General features: G+C 38.4%; 1 protein-coding gene across 1 annotated transcript in view; it reads right to left on the reverse strand.

Moving 5' to 3' along the window:
- LOC107186667 (protein tipE) overlaps window positions 1–21,320 on the reverse strand; it is a 35,584-nt gene extending 14,264 nt beyond the window's left edge. The window contains exons 1-4 of the mRNA XM_015574595.1: window positions 21,246–21,320; window positions 14,620–15,010; window positions 12,543–12,736; window positions 5,778–6,097 (exon numbers count right to left, since the gene is read on the reverse strand). Of these exons, the coding sequence (XP_015430081.1) occupies window positions 5,778–6,097; window positions 12,543–12,736; window positions 14,620–15,010; window positions 21,246–21,320 (980 nt within the window). The remainder of the gene's footprint in view (window positions 1–5,777; window positions 6,098–12,542; window positions 12,737–14,619; window positions 15,011–21,245) is intronic.
- Between the last annotated feature and the right edge of the window lie 1,220 nt (window positions 21,321–22,540).

Raw genomic sequence — 22,540 nt, forward strand, 5'->3', positions numbered from 1 at the left:
TTATGCCAAATTAACGTTCGATTTAACATTTATTTCAGTACTTGAAATAAATTTACCAAACGGTAGGTGCCTTTTCTCTTACACCTCTTTTTCCCCTAGCGGAAAAAGTAGTGCAGGAGAAGGGCCTTCTATCACTTAGTCTCAGGAATTATTGAAATTTATGTCAAATTAACATTCAATTTAACATTTATTTCGGTACATGAAATACATTTATCAAGTGATAGGAAGCTTTTCTCTTACGCCACTTTTTCCCCTAGCGGAAGCAGACTTTGCTCGTGGGTGTACACGATGGAAACTGCTGCTGCTGACCGAAAGATTCCCGCACAAAAGTGTTAAATCGTGTTCGAGGTAAACTGGTCGATCGTCCATCCGGAAATCTCGAAGCCATAAATCCGATCGGATAGGTGTTACGAGGCTAATCGAATTCCGCGCGCAGGCTGCAGTGTTTGCGCAGTCGGGTCATCGGATATCTTCGGTTTGTCGCGGGCCACCGGTGAAATTGACCGCGTAATCATCCGATATCGACCCTTTGGCGAACGTGTAAGCAGTCCCGCGATATTTATACACAATCTCTAGCGCACGACGCCTGGTCATCTCTCGGCCGCGTTTTATGCCTGTATCCCGCGCACAAAGGATCGCCCGATGGCCGTATCCACGACGCGTTCTTTCCATTCGATGCCTCGGACGGTAGGATCGGGGTTTTTTGTTGCGACGAAAGAATCCTGGTGCGATTTTACAGAGATCGGATCGATGCCTTCTAGATACGCTGAAAACGGATATCTCGGAGGTTAGGTATCGGTGTCTTATGGAACGCGAGGGGATGGGTCTTGATGCCTTGTGGAACGCGCGAAAGTGATCGAGGTCAATGTTTCCTCGGACATTGGTCGAATTACGGTAGTGTGGCTTATTAGTGGCGAATTTTTCTTCCGAACACACTCTATAGGTAAGAAAATCAATCGTAGAATATTTCATATTAATAATAAGAATATTTTTAATATTATTATTAATTTGTCAGTGTATGAATCCTATATATTAACAAACTTGTGCACTGTGTGTCGAATGATATTAATCCTTTGCACTCGGTTGTCCCCTCTGAAGGGATAAAATGTATGGAAAGTTAGAAATTCCGAATGCAAAGGGATAAAGAATTTTTGAAGGTCCTGCGGAACGCACGAGAGGACAGGTCCAGTGCCTTGAGGAATGCGAGAAGTGATCGAAGTTAGTGTTCCTTCGGACATTATACGAATTTTGGTAGCGAGCTTTATTAGCGGCGTATAGTTTTATTTGGAACACCCTCTATAAGTAAGAATATCAATCGTAAAGTATTCAATATTAATGTTAAGAATACTGTTAATATTACTATTAATACTCATATTTTATTATTAATGTATGAATATATCAATTCTGTATATTAACGAACTTATTCTGTGTATGTCAAATGATATTAAAATGCTTGCAAAAGTCCTGCGCAACGCGAGATGGGCTGGGTCTCGATGCCTTGCGAAACGCGCGAAAGTGATCGAGGTCAGCGGTTCCTCCGACATTGGTCGAATTACGGTAGCGTGGTTTATTAGCGGCGTAAAGTTTTACGAACGTCCATTCACGTGGCAGTTATTGGAAAATCGGATAAGAATAATATTGTTATGGTGTAAAGATTATTCTACGTTGTAAAATAATTTTTACTTTTAGTAAAGGATTTTCGGGCGGGTATGCTCGTCCATGGTTGCAATGAATCGTCCAATAGAGATAAATTGAAATAAATATCAGACATTTTGCTCTATCGGAGCTTGCATTTTGTGTTTAGCACCTTAAACGATATTCATTTATCTATAATTACTCTCTAGATGTTTATGTAAAATCATTATCTTGTAAGATAACTTATAAAATGAGAAATTAAATAGAAACATTAATCTTGAACTTTAGTCTATTAGGGTGATAGCAAACAGTGGGAAAGAGTGTTGAATTGTTAAACTTTAGTTTATATTTATATCATAGTGTCGTAAAAGTATCGTTGCCTGCACGGTAAGTATTATGGCTGCTCAATAAAACATTGGAGATCAATGCTTATATATAGTATTTTTTTCTGTTTCTACCTTTAAAACTGTAATTCTGAAGATTAATAATTCAAATTTGGTATACGCTGCATCGCTGTGAAGATCAATTGCAGAATACTCAATATTAACCCAGATAAGCCTGTCATCCTTCCAGAAGGATGAATATCGCACAATTTGGGCTTGCAATTTTTGGCACACGTTGCCTGGCCTAATATCCTTTTGGACGGAAATAGATTGAATTTGGAAGGAATCTTTCTGAAGACTAGCTAACAGTAATATAGAAATATAATTAGTACTAGGGAAAATATTATTTTGAAGAAAATCAAGAAACAAATTCAGGCTTATCTGGGTTAATATTGACAATATTTTGAATATTACCGTTAATACTTATACTATTAATTTATCAAGTGTATACATTAACAAACTTGTCCGTTCTATCTCAAATGATACCAAAGCATTTTTAAAAGTACCTTTCCTCCGTTATAGAATGCTACGAGAGGATTACTTTTAATTGAATCCGGCCAGTGGGGTTCTTAAACGCCTGAAGATGGTCGCGATAAGTCTGCACCTGATCGCTGTGACTAACATCGTTCCCGTTTCACCGAAACAAGTCAATCGCCAGGAAAATTGCCCCGAGCACAATAGAATCCCGGCCGCTAAAGCGATTACTCTGTCGGAATTAATGATTACTTTTAAATTCACGTCTTCCCGTCGACAGATTGACCGGAAGCCCCGCGGTTCGAATAAGGCGGTTCTCCTGGCCGCTCAAGGTGAACACACCACTCAAAGCCATCCAAGTGTCCCGTTAACTACGCTTATTTTCGCTCGACTGAGCCCCAGCTTGCCCCGTTCGCCGTGGTGTAACGTTATTACTTGTAACGAGGGAAGCACCTGTTTTTCACTATCCAATATACAAAATGCTGTTCACACGGCCAGCCGGGGGCGCAATAAACGGACCGGCTTTCCAATATCCAAGAATCGCGGTTGTCACTGCACGGATACCTTTTTTATACGCGAATAAGCTACTACTACTGTAATCAATGGATCCACGGATTTGGAGATTAATTTTGAAAAACTGAAAATTACACAAAAATTTATTTCCTGTATTAGCAGGTTTATTAATCGAAGAGTTGTATACAGTAGGGGACAAAAATGTTACCACTTTTCTGATTCTTTATATGTCGATTATTTTTTAACATCAAGTTAAAACTTTTATACTGTTTTAACCATCTATCAGAATATATGTATATTAGACATATATTATTGTGTTAAAAAATAACAAAAATAAAACAATCGAGAGAGTGGTGAAATTTTTGCTCGCTACTGTATGAGAAGTGCAATAAAATTAAAGTTTTAACACTAGAATTAATTTTAGAAATTAATTTTTCCATGATTCTGGTTTTTGTAACAGCTTATAGGGATGGATTATTCGTATAAACAGCCGTAGTCTAATTATTAATCCATTAAACTAGTTACTTTATGGAGTTTCGTATGTAGTAATTTTGGTCAATGATCCAACTGTTTTAAGTTTGTGTTAAAAAATAACAAAAATAAAACAATCGAGAGATTGGTGAAATTTTTGCTCGCTACTGTATGAGAAGTGCAATAAAATTAAAGTTTTAACACTAGAATTAATTTTAGAAATTAATTTTTCCATGATTCTGGTTTTTGTAACAGCTTATAGGGATGGATTATTCGTATAAACAGCCGTAGTCTAATTATTAATCCATTAAACTAGTTACTTTATGGAGTTTCGTATGTAGTAATTTTGGTCAATGATCCAATCTGAGCATCTGATTTAACAGATTCGTCGCCATGATGGTCTTCCGGTGATCGACACTAATCCTCCCGTTTAAGCCTCGACCGTCACTTCTGACCGACATTTCAATGTAAAATAATCCAATTCCCGTGAACGGAATGTTAACATCTCTTTAACCTCCACAAACACGTCAATAACTCAGCTCTACTGTAACGTTACTGATTATTTAAATAGACTTCTCATTAAACTTTAACCTCCACGAACACGTCAAGAACTGAGCCCAATTATAACGTTGTTCACTATTTAACACATCGAGCGATAGATAAATTTTCGTTAAAATGTACTGTATACTTTGTTCACCGAACACAAACACCAAACTGAAATTAGCCTATGTAACAAAGCTAATAATACTTAAATGGAAGAAAAATACTGTGATTTTTGTGGCGTACTCACGATAAGCTTGCGATTCGTCACTGTTCGGTGGTAAATTAATACCGCGGAACTCGTTGAAACATGGCGTGATTGTGTATATTGATATCATGTGATTTGAATAATTTAACACGACTTGGTCACACACACTTAAACTTTAATATAAACTTGTTGTATTTGCTCTGACTGGTCGATGCGTTCTGCTTAATGGTGGAATGTGTTCTGTCTGATGGTTATATGCGTAGACGCTTCTTCCTACGGCTCGGTTTGTGATTGGTTAAATATATTGTATTTGTGTAGTGGTGGAAAATTAACAGTTTTGGTTGGTATGTGAGGTGAAAGAAGTGGGGCTTGGTGTAGGTATTGTTTTCTGGGATTCTTGGAAGTCAGCGTCGAAATACAATAAAGAATGTCCTTAGGACAATGAATGTTTACACGTGATTTGCAGATTTCCAGGAATCCCTTTTATGACGGTTCTTTGACCATATCGGCGGCCCAAGACGGGACGATCGTTAGGTCTTCCGTTAGGTCGCAACGGTGGATTTAGGAAATACGAGTAAATAATGCATGTGACTGAAAGCGAGATTGCTTGTTTCCTATGAAAACACGATTTCTATTATACAGGGTGTCCCAAAATAGTTGGAAGTCCTTGGAAGGGGCGATTCCTGGGGTGATTTGAAACAATTTTTTCCTTAGCGAAATCGTTGTCTGAGTGAAAAACCCCGACCAATCGGTTTTTCTTTAATATCTCGTTAACAAAGCTTCGGAGAACTTTTTCCCTAAGGGAAGAATTGTTTGAAATCACCCCTTTCAAGGACTCACACCTGCGTTGGGACACCCTGTATAAACCGTCGAACGTCGTCAGTAACCTCGACTTACTTCATTCCCTACTCTCCAGGTTCAAGTACGGAGCGACAAGACGAAGTCTGTCAGTTCAAGGACTCACACCTGCGTTGGGACACCCTGTATAAACCGTCGAACGTCGACAGTCACCTCGACTTACTTCATTCCCTACTCTCCAGGTTCAAGTACGGAGCGACAAGACGAAGTCTGTCCGTCGGAAAGATGCAAAGGTGCTGTTCGTGGCAAGTATGTATTAATTTCAGCAGCGAGCAAGCAGCACGAATATAAAGCAATATTTGATATAGGAAAAGAATGAATCACGATTATGAAAACTGTGTACTGTAATGGAAATCAATAAATATTGTGTATACCCCACAAATACATTAATTTTTTCCAAAGCATTAGCTAATAATAGTATTCTTAGAATTAAATGTTCCATAGACAGAAAATAATAAACATTCGATTGAAAGACTCATACTCAATGACAAAAATAGTAAATTCTTCGTATGGATCGCACAGTCCGATTAAACGGTACGCCGTGCGAGGGTTAACAGACTCTCCATCTGAATTTTATTAAAACATGAAGTACCCAAGTCTGGTTTCGAGAAAAAAAAGTGTTTTCAAACAGGCTTTAGGGGGTTGATCGTCGAACACTAGGGATGTCTGAAAGATGTCGGAAAGTGACCGCTTACCCCTGATTGGAGTACGAGTTTGCTATCCCATCCAGCTTGTCCCTGCTGTTATCGTCGGCCATGGCGATTTCCAGCTGATAGCCGAAGCTTGTCAGGTCTTCCCTGAATGCCTCGCTGCCGGGCGTTAGGGCGCCGCTGGTCAATGGCAGGGGTGTCGCGTTGCTACCATCCCCCTCGCCGCCGTCCTCGCCCTCCTCGCCGCCCACGAGGACCACCTCGTCTTCGTTGTAGATCTTGAAGTAGGCGATGGTGAGGTATATCACCGAGATTATGAAAGACGGTATCGGAATCGCCATCGCGTACACCAGATTCATGTACACCTGAAGAGGTAAGACACGTCAGACGTACTCGTGCCGATCGCTGACTACCGTCATCCTGATACCAAGGGCTGCTTCAAATCTGGCGGATAGCCAATTCTCGTGGACGTTGTGGGATAAAGATCGTAGGAGAGGTTTATAGATAATGGAGATTCCTTAATCGATTTACTGGTAAATTATTCGTTACTTTGATAGTGCATCCATAAACGTGACATTTACACCCGTTGTATGTAAAAGTATCGAGAATTTTCATTGTAATTAGTGGAGTTGACGTATTCGTTGCTGAATTTAGTAAGGTCGCTTTAACTGCGCGGATCTCGAGACTGCATGCGCGTAGCGTGGACGGTCACCATTTCAACCTCTCTGAAATTTCGAGTCGACCATTCGGCAGCTCGCCCTTGTAAATACAATGTAATGCTAGCCGCCGGTGTAATAAATTATACGCTTGACTAGATCTAGAGAGGATGACGCGTGGAAAGTTAACGTAGAGACTTTTCCGCGCAGTTAAAGCGACTTTGTAGGCATAAAATTCGAAGTTTAGTTATTACTACGGGGCACATAGAAGGTTTTCTACACACAATTTTGTTCTTATGAAGTTAGACTATATTAACGCATAAAATGGAAAATGTTATGAAACATTCAGATTATCGTATTCTCAGTCACATTAAACAACAAGAACAAATCAAATTTTGTAAACAAAATAAAGTCAGATACTTCTTTTATCCTCCTGGAAAAAGTTTATGTCTTAGCACTGACGTTGTTTTGCACAAGTACTCTTCAATCATTTAAACCTCATATATTCCTGCCACGAAATGAATTGCTCGCAGTACGAAATCCATTTTCACGGAGAAGCTTATTTCTCCTTCAATATTTCGCCCGTCAGAATTCGATGCGACGGATTGTATCTCTTTCGCGAGGGCCCCTTTAATTTAGAAAATTGACACACGTACCGCATGGAGTGGCAAGCATTTCCGGCGAATCTGCGCGATGTTATCGTCGTTTTGTAATGGGCGGGCACCGGGTACCGGGCTCGATTCAATTCCATGGCGGCGAGCGGACCGTGCGGCGTTGGGGGGAAATTTTCTTTTATTCAGTGCAGCAGCGACACACACAAGTTTCCATCAGGCACGATGGTTTCCTTCTTTGTCAGTCGTGGGGAGGCCGCTGTGCCCAAGCCCGCTTGAAATGCATTGTTCGTCGTCGCGCAGCCGGCTACGTTTCCGTATACGTAACGGAATTCCACTCGTGTGTCTCGCGTGGGCTCACGCCGCCGGAAAATCGTTTTCCACGCCGAGATGCTACCGGATCGCGCGGCTTTCTCCATTCGCGTTCGTATCCTCTTTTCACGCCGTTCGCTTCCAATACGCGCCGCTCCCTGGCCCACAATTTACGCGATTAATTTCGCACGTGTGAGAATCCATCTCGATAGCTTTTGGCTCGAAATGATGACGCTCTGCACACGAGGATGAATACGTCGTGTTTCATACGGGTCTTTGCAGGATTCGTTGTTCTATAACTTTATCCTTTTGGCTAGTATACGCCACTATAGTGAGTTTCCTCAAAGTGAAACTTTTGAGCAAAGCGCTACTATAGTAAATCATCGATTAGTGTTCGAAGTATTCTCGGCACTGACAAGGACAGGCCTCCGGGTGTAATATTGGCTTTTTAATGAGGTTTAGCACAGTGATAGAACTTGGAATTCTGAAGCTGATGGTATTTGTTTTAGCCGCATATGGCCATTTGTTTATGAAACATTTAATGTTGCTGAGGAGCTTTCGAACACTCATTGATGATTTACTGTATACAGTAGTATGTATCTAGGGCTGCAACGAGTAATCGCTTATTTCTTTAAATAATACGTTCAAAATACATTACTAACTATTTCCTCCGGAAAATGATGAAAGATATTAGAGAACAAGGACAATTATTACAAAGGTAGTTGAATGTCGCACAATATAACACAAATGTAACAAAATAAGTTTGGAAAAAAAAACAGCGAATTTCTCATTCACATATTAAATCATTTTTAACCAGGATATTTGCGTGTCACTTTTAGGTCCATTAAACGTGACGATAATGGTCAGTTCCGCTGGGTATTGTATTTAATGTAAAGACAAAATCTGCTATCGTGTAGCATCGATTAAATTGAATGCATGTAATTACATTATCATCGTTGATATTCATAATCACCCTTTATCCTCCAAATGGATTGTTCATACTAACAGTACTTTCGTAAGCCGTTTTGTCCTCATTCACATTAAGCATTTTTATATTATCAACATGACGTTATTCCGTCACTAATATTTCTCTATATTTCGAATCCTAAACGAACTTCTTCTACAAGGGTACACATCAATTTCCAATTCACCTTCGTTGTCTTCCTCTTTTTATTACCTGAATGTCATAATTCCTTTAGAATATTTCTACAAATCTCAAATTCGGGAACAGTACCAACACATCTTTATTCTGACTCTACTCTACTTTTTTACTTGAAATATTCCTACGACCTCCAAATCCAAAAACACTACACATCATCCCCGTGTTCACACTCGTACTAGTCCACTTTTTTTACTAGGAAAATTTCCACAAATTTCATACCCGTGAACAGTATGCATTATCTTTTTGTTCACACTCGTCCTACTCCACCTTTTTCCTCGGAAAATTTCTACAAATTGAAATCCGTGAACAGTACGCATTGTCTCTTGTTCACTCTTGTTCTACTCCATCCTTTTAGTAAGAATATCCCTACAAATTCCAAGTCCAAGAACAGCACGTCATCTTGATCAGTCTCGTTCTATTTCTCCTTTTGACTAAAAACATTTTTACAAATTTCAAATCCTACCTTTTCCTCCCAGAAAGGCATTATTTCCTTATGAATACTCGAACAATCTTCAAATCTTCTGAAATTGTATCCATCAGTGTCTCGTTCTCGTGTTTTCCGAAGTAACGTTTCGAAACTAACAAGTTCCTAAAAGTTAAACGCTCTCCAATGCTCGTTCTACCTGCTCCTCCCCTTTATCCAGGCAGGCAATGCGATTCGCCATCAATTACCCCGGTCCCGCGACTGGGAACTCTTTTGTGTCCCAATTAAAGCAGATACGGATCTCCGTTAATAATGAGGCACTGTTACGTACTTAACCGTTTACAGGCGTGCTTTTCGGCTGCATAATGCACTGTGCCCTCAATAGGCACCTGCAGTATCGATTCACGGGGCCAACGTTCCTGACGGCGATAAACTCCACGTTGCGGGAAGACTACACACACGTAAAGACCATCTTTCGCGTGACTCGTACGTACGATCCGGACTGGCGTAAATCGACGCCGCTTAGAACAGGGTAACCCGGTTACGCTCGATAGCGGAGGACACGTCAGCGCGGTGAGATTCGACTCTTATCCCTCTCGATCGCTGTTCGGCTGATTCCTCGATGCCGTTTGTTCTCCCCTGTAATCTTGCGGCTTCTGTACTAGCGTTCGAACTCGTGTCGTGGAGTTTCCGTGTTCAGGGGACGTGATGGCGTTTGTAAGTGTCACGAGAATCACAGACACGTGTTGACGAGTGTGTAAGTTTTAATTGTTGCGCTGATCTGGGTTAGGACAACATGGACAATTATTACAAAGGTAGGTGAATATCGCACAATGTAACACAAATGTAAGAAAATAAGTTTGGTAAAAACACAGCGAATTTCTCATTCGCATATTAAATAATTTTTAATCAGCATATTTGTGTATCACTCTTAGGTCCATTAAACGTAACGATAATAGTCAGTTCCGCTGGGTATTGTATTTAATGTAAAGACAAAATCTACTATCGTGTATCATCGATTAAATTGAATGCATGTCATTATATTATCATCGTTAATATTCATAATCACCCTTTATCCTCCAAATGGATTGTTGGTACTAACAGTACTTTCGTAAGCCATTCTGTCCTCATTCACATTATTTATTTTTATATTATCAAAATGACGTTATTCCGTCACTAATATTTCACTGTACTTCGAATCAGCGCGGTGAGATTCGACTCTTATCCACCTCGATTGCTGTTCGGCTGATTCCTCGATGCCGTTTGTTCTCCCCTGTAATCTTGCGGCTTCTGTACTAGCGTTCGAACTCGTGTCGTGGAGTTTCCGTGTTCAGGGGACGTGATGGCGTTTGTAAGTGTCACGAGAATCACAGACACGTGTTGACGAGTGTGTAAGTTTTAATTGTTGCGTTGGTTTGAACACTTTGGGCAAGGGAGGTGTGAATCTACCTTTATACAGAATGTTCTCAAAATAGTGCCACAACCTGAAAGGATGTAATTCTACATGCAAAAATTAGTCGAAAATGTAGAATAACATTTTTTCATACGATGCTTAGTTTTTGAGAAAATTGAACTTGAAGATCTGCTGGATATGCCTGCAATGGAATAGGACCTTGGCTAATGTGTCTGTTCATTGCATTCTGTTTCTACTTATTGTCGTTATGAATACATTAGTAGGCGTTAACACTAAACCTCCCGAATTCTTCAGAAATGTAGGAATTTGGACCCTAAAACCGGTCATGTTGACCAGTCGTGGTAGGTTTAGTGTTAAATGAATTTTTGAAAATTGATTATCGTGGAAACGAAGCACTATACGAAATATGTTATTGTACATTTTCGATTTGATTTTACATGTAGAATCATATCCTTTCGGGTTGATTGTACCAGCATTCGGAAACACCCTGTATAGTATTGTACAGAATGATTCTGAAGAGAACATCTGTTTTCTTTCTACCTACCATTGTAAATGTTGTTTTGTGTGTCGAAGAGCTGTAGCAGTTACAAAGGATGAAAATGCAATTTGTGTTCTTATAGAGTTCGTTTCAGCATAATTTTATCTGTTGCGTAAGCAGCAATGGACATATTACGGATGTTTTATTGGTTACATAATTTCAATGAGTGCGTGAAATCGACATTCAGGGCGAATAGAGTCCTATGTTAAATTGGAATCTTTAAGGGGATGGTGATGTATATCAAATGTTACGTTTATCGAGTTCGATATAATAATTTCCGTTAATATATAAGGCAAGAAAAAATAACAAACTGAAGGTGATTCTACCCTCAAAAGGAAGTAGAAATTATAATATAAGGTATCATATTTTCAAGAATACTATATTTAGACTTATTACCTCACCTGTCTAACCGTTGCTCGCTGTTTCTACTGACGATGATTACAAACAATGGCAGTGACGTAAAATGAATTTTTTACAATAATTCCGTATAAATTGATAATTAGGAGATGGTAAGATCGATGGGAAGGAAGTAATAATAGTATATATTAAACGTAAGTAGAAATAGTACGCAATGGTCAGACTGTTAGCTGTTCTTATTCGAAAGCAGGTGGACCCGTCTAATGATATATAGATTTTTCGGACAACGAAACTTTATATGAAATTCTGTTCTTTGACATTCTCAATTTACTTTTGCAAGTAGTATCACCTAGTATTCTAATGTGTACAGTTAATTCTCGCAGTACTGACTGGTGCACTAGAACCTATATCATTTTCACTCATATAAACATTCCAAACGAAATTTCTTTCATCCATACGATTAATTTCAACTAGTGTTTCTTATCTTAAATAGTTTTAAATCAGCCGTGTCTCCGTAAAAAACTATGTTTCATCTTAACAGTAGAGCTGCCAGCATTGTATGCATGCTAAGTTAAACTGTGCAATATATTAATACGTATAATATAGAATACAATATAACTCAGTATACTATAATATAAAGTGTACAAGAAATTAGAGAGTAACATAAATTCCGACGGAAGTATCACTAGGGTTTAATCTGAAATCCATCATTTTAACGGGTTCGGTAGTAGATTACGGACTTCAGTGTACATATACATAATCCTAAATACTTTTCATAGCTAAATAACATTTCAGTTAAGAACCCTTAGTAATGTAGGAACTGAAAAAGAATCCCAGAATTAAGTAAAAGAAAATGATTAAAATTACAGTTCTATCGCGTTCCGACAGCTGTTTTAAAACACAGTACGACATCGAGCATCGGAATCGACACACGAGTCTTCTATACTCGAATCCACAACGACTCACGTATCGTTTAGTTATAACTAAGTGTAGAAAGTACAAAGTGAAAGGGACGAGCATTAGTGTCGCCCTTTCCTACGGTAAGTAAACCGTAACAGTCTATAGAATCACGTTACCAGTAGATCGAATTAAGGAAGGAAAACGTAGGACACTTTCGTGCCCACTAGGGACCGATGAAGAGAGGGGATAGGCGAAACGTTGGAACGTGAAATAAAGCCAACTGAATTATACAGACGAGCACCTCGCGTGGCCGCGTTGCACGAACGGGTTGGGCGAATAGTTTCCAAGCCGAACGGGGGCTCACGCATGGAATGTAAATGTGGACGGAGGACAGACGAGAAAAGACACGGACGACAGAGAAAAAATATGTCGAGACCTGCCACATGTCGAGGTCGCTGATGACTATCCCGGGGTCCACTTTCGAGTAGTAACAGCTAAAGTTCTGCCCTATGTTGGAGTACTGCCTGTAGAAAATACTGCAATTCAGCATTGGAGGGTATCCACAGCCTTTTACGTTCGGGAACAGCTTCGCCCCGGTGAAGTACCACTCGGAGTCGTTGCCCATGAGACCTGCGAACTTCGCCTCGTTATCCTCCGGACCCGGTCGCCCGCGGAACGGATTTCCATACGGGCTGGGTAGGAAAAGTGGACGTTGTTAAGGGTGTCTGGCACCCTTCCCCCCATCGCGCTTTCGAACGGGTTATTTGAGTTCGGTAGTTTGAACAGGTTGATGAATTTCCCTATTTCGTTAGGGGAACCGTGTCGCGTGGCATGGGCCACTGCTGACGTAATGGCTGCTTGATCGCTCGCCAGTTAACCTTCGGTGGAATTGTTTCACGAGCGGAGTTTACTTTGTCGTGGTTTGGACGTGTGTCGAATTGGTTGGCGGTTCGTAACTTTTCCGGCGAAATTTTGTAATGAATAGCTTTTGGAATCTCCTATTGCGGTATTGTTTTTATCTTTGTACCGTAAGTTTGTGTAACTTTGATTCAGTCTGGTGTAATTACGTCCGAAAGTTAGAAAATGGCCATTTTCGATTTTGTAGTACTTTTACGGGTGTTTTTATGTGAAATACTTTTTTACGTAATTGTCAACTTAAGTTAAGTATTTGCAGGGCTGTAGAATCGAAAATGATCATTTACTGACTTGGGATAAAGTTAATCTGACCGAGTCAAAGTTATTATAACTTACGATACTGTGAAAGTTGGCGAACTGGGTCCGTTAGTAGACCGAGATAGAGATCGTTTAAACTGTTTTTCTTGGTATAATCATTGGTATGCGAATGATGAAAAGAATATTTTGAAGGAACAGTCAGGGTCTGCTGGTTAACTCATAGACAAGCGAACACTTTTGAAAATCGACGTTCCTCTTTGGATTGAGTGGACATCGTGGATTTTTGAAATCTAACACCTACACAAATTTTTAAAACGTTGTATAATCTTCTGAGCACATTTGAATTCTCTCTAATCAGAATATACAGAGTGTTCGAAAGAGTAGTTAAAGACTTTCGGTTCTCACTGCACTCACGGAGTGGAGTAAAAAATTTCTAATCAACATAAGAATCTAAAATCAATTCTTCCGATGAAAAATACAGGAGTTCATTTTAAAATTTGTTACACAAATTGGATATGTCTTTCTACCATTTCAATATAAAACTCACATATGCAGATCTTAGGTCGATGTAATTTTTTAAACATTCCTTCCATGCCTCGTATGGATTTATGTATTTCTAATCAAATTCTTTTATTTAGATTCCATATACTGAGAGGCGATTCACTTATGATATCGAACACTCGTAAATATAAAACTTCATTTTACATCGAAAGTATTTATTTTAGAACCCATGTTGATCAGACATATTTGACTGTACTCAGTAAGTACTATAAACCCCTACAGTCTTATATCCTAATATTTGAAACCTTGTATAGTAATTTCAATCAATATAACAACAATAACGTTGAAGTTAAAAATCAAAAACATTTTATATGCTATAGTAGACATCCTAGTGTCGCTGGTCCACCTGCCAAAATCATGAGATCAGGTCGTATACTTCATGAAAGAGAAAGCAAAACAATTACCAAGCACTAAACATAGTTTATGCAACAACAAACTCCGCAATTTCCCTTAAATCTCTCTAAAAAAACGTTTTCCCCGTTCGTCAATCGTGGACACCTGGTCTCATACTTCTGACCGATAGTATACTCCAATCACCCAACTGCTATAGTCAAGGCAAAGAGGAATGTAGGTCCATCGAAGTGTTCCGAGTGTATAAATACAGCTCAGCCTGTTTCTATTACGTTCATGCAATCTAAACTATTCTACATCAAACGACAAGGTCGTTCGATCTAGACAAAAGACCTAGTTGTCTACCGTAAATATAGTTACGATCTTGGTATTTCATTTTACGTTTACGTGACGACAGGACAGAGACACCTGAGGACGTCCTCCTATACCTGTAGGGAAGGGTTTCGGCAGTCCAGTGTCGTCGTCCTCGGCGAAGTCGTCGTCGAGATCCTCGACGTAATCGTACTCCCTCAGGGAGCGTTCGTAACGCGGTTTCCCCATCGTCGTGCTGTCTTCGTCATCCTCGACACCTCCTACCGCTCCACCTCCCTCACCCTGTCCGTCGTCATCATCGGACGCGTTAACGGGTAGCTTATAGTTGACGCGTATTTGCGTGCAATCGTAGAGCTCCTTGGTGCAACCCTCTCTACAGGACGTCCATGAGCAGTTGCTCGTACCTGGACTCAACGGATCGTTCATGGACGCGTTGCTTGAAGAAATCGCGTTTAACGACGAGAGATACACGGGGCGAACAAGACGAAGAACAACCAAGGGGTGGATCTATCACGAGCGGAGTTCGGTGCACGCCGAAAAATTACCGTTCCATCGATCGGAGCTCCTGATACACCTGATAAGTTGGACGAGTGGCGATTGGTTACGGGGATAATACACGGGTACGGTGATCCCTATATCGATACGGAAAACGTGGTATTTTCATATTGAGTTTTTCAGTTGGATTTTTCGAGGAAAAATGTGAATTCGTCTTCTTGAAGACATTCAACAGTAGAATTACTGGGGATAAACGATTTCTATATGATGGATATATATGGAAAACTTTTGGAATTACACGAATTTATAAATTAACTCATTTATGTTGTAATCATTAAATCGTTATAATCATTATAATAATTATGTAATTAACGTTATAACTACACACAATAAAAGTTGTAGATCTGACAAAGTGCACTGTTATAATATTTTTATCATCGTTATGAGAGTAAACTAACCATTTCCACTGCTTTGATAATTTTAGTGTTAATGCTATGACGGTTATTAGTGACTGCTATTTTAATTTAGTGTAGTCCAATTGGTGTCAATAGAAAGTGGGCTGAAATATGCCTAGCAATGAATGTATCAAAGCTCTATTATTTTGTTAATTTTAATTATTTTGCGTTAGTTACGGTTTAAACGACAACTATGTGGTAAATGGTAATAATTTATGTATCTAGATCATTTATAAGTAGAATTGAAATACATTAATGAGATCAATAAAGAAGTGGAGTATTTGATGTCCTACTAGTCTTCAAGTGACGAAAATAACAAAATATCAATAGGAATGTCTCGATTCACAGTGGGCGCATAGTTCAGAACGTAAACGTCTATAATTCCAAAATAATTCAGCAATAATTGCTAGTGAGAATACCGTAAAAAGTTATTAATATACAACTAGTACCGCATCGAAGACAATAATCATAGTATCGTGAATAATACTGTAGAAACCATATATAATTTTCCTCTACTAAGTAAACTATATCACCTAAATATGTACCTCCTAAGGACCGTAAAAAGAAATAACCATGAAAGAAATGTTCTATTTACGATTCTCTCATGTCATTAAAAATAAAAGAATTAATTCGATGTTTGGTCGTAGCTGAGGCAACCTGTATAATGGACAGATATATACCGAATTTGCACTGTGTAACCGATGAAACTTTAAATTAAATTCTGTCGTGAACAAAATCTCATACCGATAAATACTATTTTAGTTTTTGGTTTTACCACGATTTCCGGTACACCGTATATAGTAACTGTGACTGGATTATCCATTTACCAGAGCATTATCTAGGCAGCTGAGTGCTATCCAAGTAACCAGGTACCCATTCGTGAAAACCAGGCGCGTCAAGAGCCCCGCTATCGATCGAGCAAGCACTCGTATATACTTGGAATCTTTGATCGTTCAGAATCTCACGTGGAGAAGACACGATCCGCTTAATGTGGAATTCGAGAAGCTTTGTGTGCACGAACACATCGTTGCTCAAGAGACAAGCGACTAATTCGAGACAACGAGAACTTGATTCGCGTGACACCACTGACACGTGCTATTGTTTTGTGGACTCGAAGCATGACAAATACACCATTAACGAGTGCGAAATACTTAGCGACAAATACATATATTGTTATCCAAAGTTTTGTGAATGTGAAAGATAGAACGAATAAATTTTGAAAATTCATGGTCCAATGGTAATAGCTCGAAATGGAAATTGGTAACATTTAATTGAATTGTCTGAATTGTTACAGAATTTCTTGTAACGCATGAATCATGTTTATCGGATTATCATTGTTGCGTCAGAGTGTGTTAAATAACGATAATTTTGAACAGTATGGTCAACCTGTCGATTGAAATCAATTAGCAAAAATGATCCTTAATTATCGGTCAATTGACTGTAATATGGACTATGCCATAGGGTGGAGCGTAATTCGTAGTGCAACCGAAAGAGTGGTAATTCAATTTGCAGATACAAAACGAACATGTATGATAACACTTTTTTGAGGAGGTTCATTTCTGAAGAAGTAGTATTTGAAAATTCGCCTGAATACAAGTGCTTTTAAATAGAACCGACCAATATGTCTGTGTATCGTTGACTATAACTACTTGGAACAGAAAATTAATAAAAGAACAGTATTCTCTTTTATTATTTTTTGTGGTAGTAATTTTTACATTTAAAAATTTTAGAATAATTTTAGGTAGACAATATATTATTGACGGTATCTATAAGTAGAATCAGTCAGTTATTGGCCAGACACGCGAATTTAATTACATTCAATATTGAGCACATCCAACGAGTTTTCAGAAAGTAATTTCCTCACAAACAAAAGCTCGCGTAAAAAATTGTTTCCCGTTTTTTATCCGTTTTCAAGCAAAATATACCCCCTACCGGTTGCAACATAAACCACAATCCATTTTGTGTAAGATGAAACTTTATATCCGTCCTGTCTGAAATGTAATTTACGATAACAGCACAACTCAGATGTTACAAGACATTTCCATAAAATAAAATTGCGTGTGTAGTACGATAAATACCATTTTTCGACGTGCATCACATACCAGAGATGAGAAGTCAGGAAGTAAATAGTCGAAAGAAACGTGCTCACATACACAGAGGAAGTGTCACGACCTCGGGAACTGAACGCGTAAATCGTTTAGAAGAGACAGGGAGGCGAAGTTGACGAGGGAAGAAGAATGCACGGTGACATCCTCGAGAATCATGGAAACAAGAAAACTGTAGCGAAGTTCCCTGACGGTGGTCCCGGAGGCAGGTTACGAAATCCTTTTGCCCTGACCTAGCCTTACCCTCATCCCCCTCCCCCATCTAGAAAGTTTCACGTCGGCCGAGCTCCGGCACCGATGCAGCTGACGTGCCGGGTCACACTTTTTGGATAACGTCCAATCTCTAGAGTCGCCATCTTCGAAATGCAAATTTTTCGGGATTCTCGACTAATTACTCCTCGTTGTGACTAACAATTCGGATTATGCCGCGGACGTTCCGAAAAGTTGCCAGCACGGCTTCAAGGATAGAATTGGCGAATCATGAGACTAGTGACAAAAATTTTCCTATATAAATGACTCAGTTCCTTCCAATCATTTTTATGTTATTATTATTGTACTTGATATTTGTGAAAATACAGGTTATCAATTTTTTTAGTATTAATTGTGAGAGTGCAGTTGATTTCAATAGTTGGAAGAATCTTAATTTTGAATACGTGATAGAAAGAATTTCAAATGGTTGGAAGTAATATGAAAATGGGAAAGTTAATAATCTTATGAATTTTTTAGTATATTCATTGTATGAGCGTAGTTGACTTAAATAGTTGGAAGAATGTTAATTCTGAATAAGTGATAGAAGGAATTTCTGATGGTTGGAAGTAGTGTAAAAATAGGAAAGTTAAGACACCTTTTTCAAATTTTTGGATATTGAGTTAATTCCATTCATAGAAGAACAACTGCATATATGTGACATCGTATGAAAATTGTTTCGAAGATGGGGACTCTCTGTGATAGAATAATTTAGTCTCCGTGCATATTTCTCTCCTTGTACTTTGTCTTCAAGATCGTTATCGAGCTGAAATCCTATTACACAACATCAGTTACAAACTCCGACATCATGAAATGATGAACATCGAGGAATAAACCTTTGAAATGACATAATTTCTTGAATCATAACTCGAATTTACTTGACCTTTATAAGTGTTAAAAAATTTGCTTATGATTAATTAAATTGTGTTAGGTAAGAAATCGAGTGTATTCAAAGGTTTAATGTATCCGATTGAACACATGAAAACTGAGAGAATATTCACACAACTATCGTCACGAAAATTCCGAAACAACATTCCACAATACGTACAGAACAATTAACAGGAAAATCGTGTAAGGTAATCGAATTTGATGCGAATAGTAGACTGCTACGAGAAGACCAGTGCATAAGGGGAATCTAGAAAGAGGAATGGAAACCACGACAATTAATAGAATATGAAATACCAGTAGTAACCAACAGAGGACAATTGCGAAAACCAGAACATTCACACACATTCAGGGTTAGTCATAAACTTAATATATGTACATTACGACATAAAGTACAAATTACATAAAATACATTATATAGATTTCATTCCTTATTTCACAAAAAAAAACATTTGTCCGTTTAATTGTATATTACAAGAAAGGACCTATCACGACTTACTTTTAATCTTCAAACAGCTATTGATTAGGATTATAGTAAATTTTAATGTACAGTAAAAAAACAAATTGTGATTAACTATAAGTAATTTTTAAAAAGTGTCAAATTTAAATATTACAAAAAGACTAATCTCCTTTTACCTATAATCATTTCTGAATACAAAAGCGCCGTAAGACACGTCGGTTCTCCTAGACGAGTGTTTAACACGATTAAAATAATTACATAGTCGCAGGAAACCAGCAAAGCCATAATCTTTCATTACGAGATTATAACATATCCGTTGTATGCAATTTCTAACGACGTGTAGTCGCGTTTCAAAGAAATCGATAGATGTAATCCACTTAACAATCTTTAACATGTCGATCAGCCTTCGTACAACTCTCACGATCTTCCTACGTTCAGAAATAACAACACTTTTTAAAGTAAACTGTGCATAATCTCTCAATCTAAAGTATTAGGTTCTTGCATACGAAATGCCACTTTATTACAGACATTCGATAGTATATTGCACATTATGGAAATGTTATTAAACACAGTCAGATTAAACAGACGCTATGCACGTTTCTCATTCAAGTAAAAGTTACACTGAATTATTCTGAATTCGAAGGTAATTCTTGGAAGACACTTTTAGTTGTCATCTTTTCGCCAAATGTTGCAATCACTAGACAAAAAGTACTTTTTAGCAGAAACTTTCGTGCACTTTTATGAAGTACACTTATGATTTACCTTAACTGCCCATTTCTTAATATATGTGGGGGAAATGACCCAATTTAACTGACATTAATTCTCTACCTTAATTAACTTCAGTATTTACCATAACTAAGTTTATTGTCATTTTAGATAGTACCTTGAACCGAGTAGAGCACGCTCTGTAATTTTACAATAAAAAAAGATCTGTGTAAACCTATTAAATACGAATATTATGTTGGTACAACATTTCATTGTCAATCTTGTTTTCAGTCATTTTTCATGAATGAATTCTATTCTTCTTTTAATATATTGCTTATGAAAGGGAATTCCAGGGATTTCCATAATAATTTTCTCGACACAATTTCCTCCCTCACCTAGGTATACAATTTTGTCAAGAATAAATAATCTTGTATATAAAAATGGTATTATTTCACTGCTTGGTCTTTAATATGTTACAAATTTTCATTCATAAAGTAACGTCAAATATACCTATCACTAAAACCGCTGATTACACGTGCAACGACCCACAAAATATATCAATCGAGGTTTACACTAATACAAATAATAGTTGTTAATATTAACCTGAACATTAACGAAACCCTAACAATAGGTGTGTATGGAAAAATTGGAAAGAAATGTGACTAAGAATACATCAGGTGTCTGGATACTTGGGAACGGTAGTGTGTATCGAGAACTAGACGTCTCAGCACTCGAATCGCAGAGAGAACACCCCCCGGCCGCTGGCGTTCGACTGGTGTCGCGCCTGAAGTGTCAGCACTAGGGTGACGAAAGAGCGAGGGGGTGTCACCCTGGGAGATGAATACGTTCGGCTCGCTCTAGACCGACTCGAATACAAAGACACCAGTTGCGTCGATCTTAGCCCGTCTCCGTCTAGTGGCTCTTTAGCGGCTCTATTACATCGATATATCGATAACGCGGTGCGGCTCGACGAGGTACCAGGCGACGCGTCCAATTTACGGTATCGTTCCTTATCGCGATGACTTCGTATCGATCCACGCGGCGTACGCTGGTATAATTCTTCAACGATACGTCTAGACTGTCAATTGTAGGAATAATTGGAGAGATCTAAAGTCAATGTCCCTATTTCTAATCACGTACCGATTTCTGCTCAGTACGTATATTCTTTATTTCATGTAAAACGTCAAACAATAAATTAGTTATACAAACAATTATTTCAATTAGTTCAGTGTTTCCATACAAAATGCTACTGCCTGCTGATTAATCGATGGCAGTATTTTTGTAGAAATAAATTTAGTAAGCGTGTTCGTCGTACAGAAACGTGATTTCAACGGTTCTGTTACGATCGTCAGTTACACGGGGATGCTGCGTTTTTACTAAAAAAAACTTACGGAATTTTTAATATGATATTCTTTGCCGAAGTTTGCTTTGCTACTTCCATTTTCGCTGAACAGAAATAGGGACATTTTATACTTTGTATTTAATTAATTATTATTGAATGGAAATGTTTTTAAAAATACTTCTATTTAAATTGAATTATAATGGAAGGTTTAAATTTTATATCTAATAAGATTTTTTGTCGATTGCTGCGTAAATAAATAACAAAAATCACTTTCTGCGTTAGCATGATTAGAAATAAGGACATTGACCTTATGCCTCGTACGTAGGCTGTGGATTTCATTCATTCACAGGGTGCGTGTTTCATAAAACAGAATTAAATGGACATTTTATGTGTTTTATTGATATTTCGGATGAAGTATAGATTTTTTTGTGATTCTAGTTTTTGTGAAATATAGACATAGTATTTCACATAAACATCCGCATATTTAGTCATTAATAATCGATTCCAATACGGGTCTCGTAATTAACCCTTTCGTGATCGACTTATTTTTTCAAAGAGTTTGTTGTTTGTCTACTTGTCATCTTGTTGGACGATAAATTCAGATCAATAGAAACAACTGAGGAAACGAGATTTTCCTGTTAAATGCGATTACAACGAATGATCCACGAGGACACCGACATCCGGGGGCAAATATTATGACTGTCGGAATGTTTTGTCACGCATTCGAAAAAATTGATTGACATCCTAGACGTGCCACCCACGGCCGATCCATCGTGAACGAACGAAACCGTCTCTGGACCATCGGTCGTTCTCCCATTCGTCGTTTAGTCGTAACGATTGAAAACTTATTCTCAATTAAAATCGACACCGCGCCGATGAAAATGTTGACGGAAGTCGTCGGTACGATCTGTCGAGTATAGCACGGGACGTGAAATTGAAACTTTTTTCGGTTGAAACAATATTAATGCACGACGATGTTTCCTGGCCATTCTGGTTACGCGCACGCAATCGTAATTTTCGCTCTGTTCACCGTTTACCATTTTATTTGCATAAAATCAATGGTACGCGCCGCACAACGCCGGCTTGCTCTATTTCTTTCTATTTTTGTTGGTTTTAATTTTGTTTAAAAAATAGTCTGTAGGCGTTGCAACATTTGAATCGATAAAGTGTAATGGATATACAGGGTGAGACGTACATATGTAATTTCTGGTGCAATCGAAACAATGGCGATACTATATAATAATAGGAGGCAAAATAACAGTATTTAATAGAATTGTTTCAGAGGACACTGTGTTGTTGGAAGAATGCAATTTGAAAAGTTATTGAGCATGCGTAAAACTTGCA

This window comes from Dufourea novaeangliae, unplaced genomic scaffold (genome assembly GCF_001272555.1).
Source record: "Dufourea novaeangliae isolate 0120121106 unplaced genomic scaffold, ASM127255v1 scaffold84, whole genome shotgun sequence".
Lineage (NCBI taxonomy): Eukaryota > Metazoa > Arthropoda > Insecta > Hymenoptera > Halictidae > Dufourea > Dufourea novaeangliae.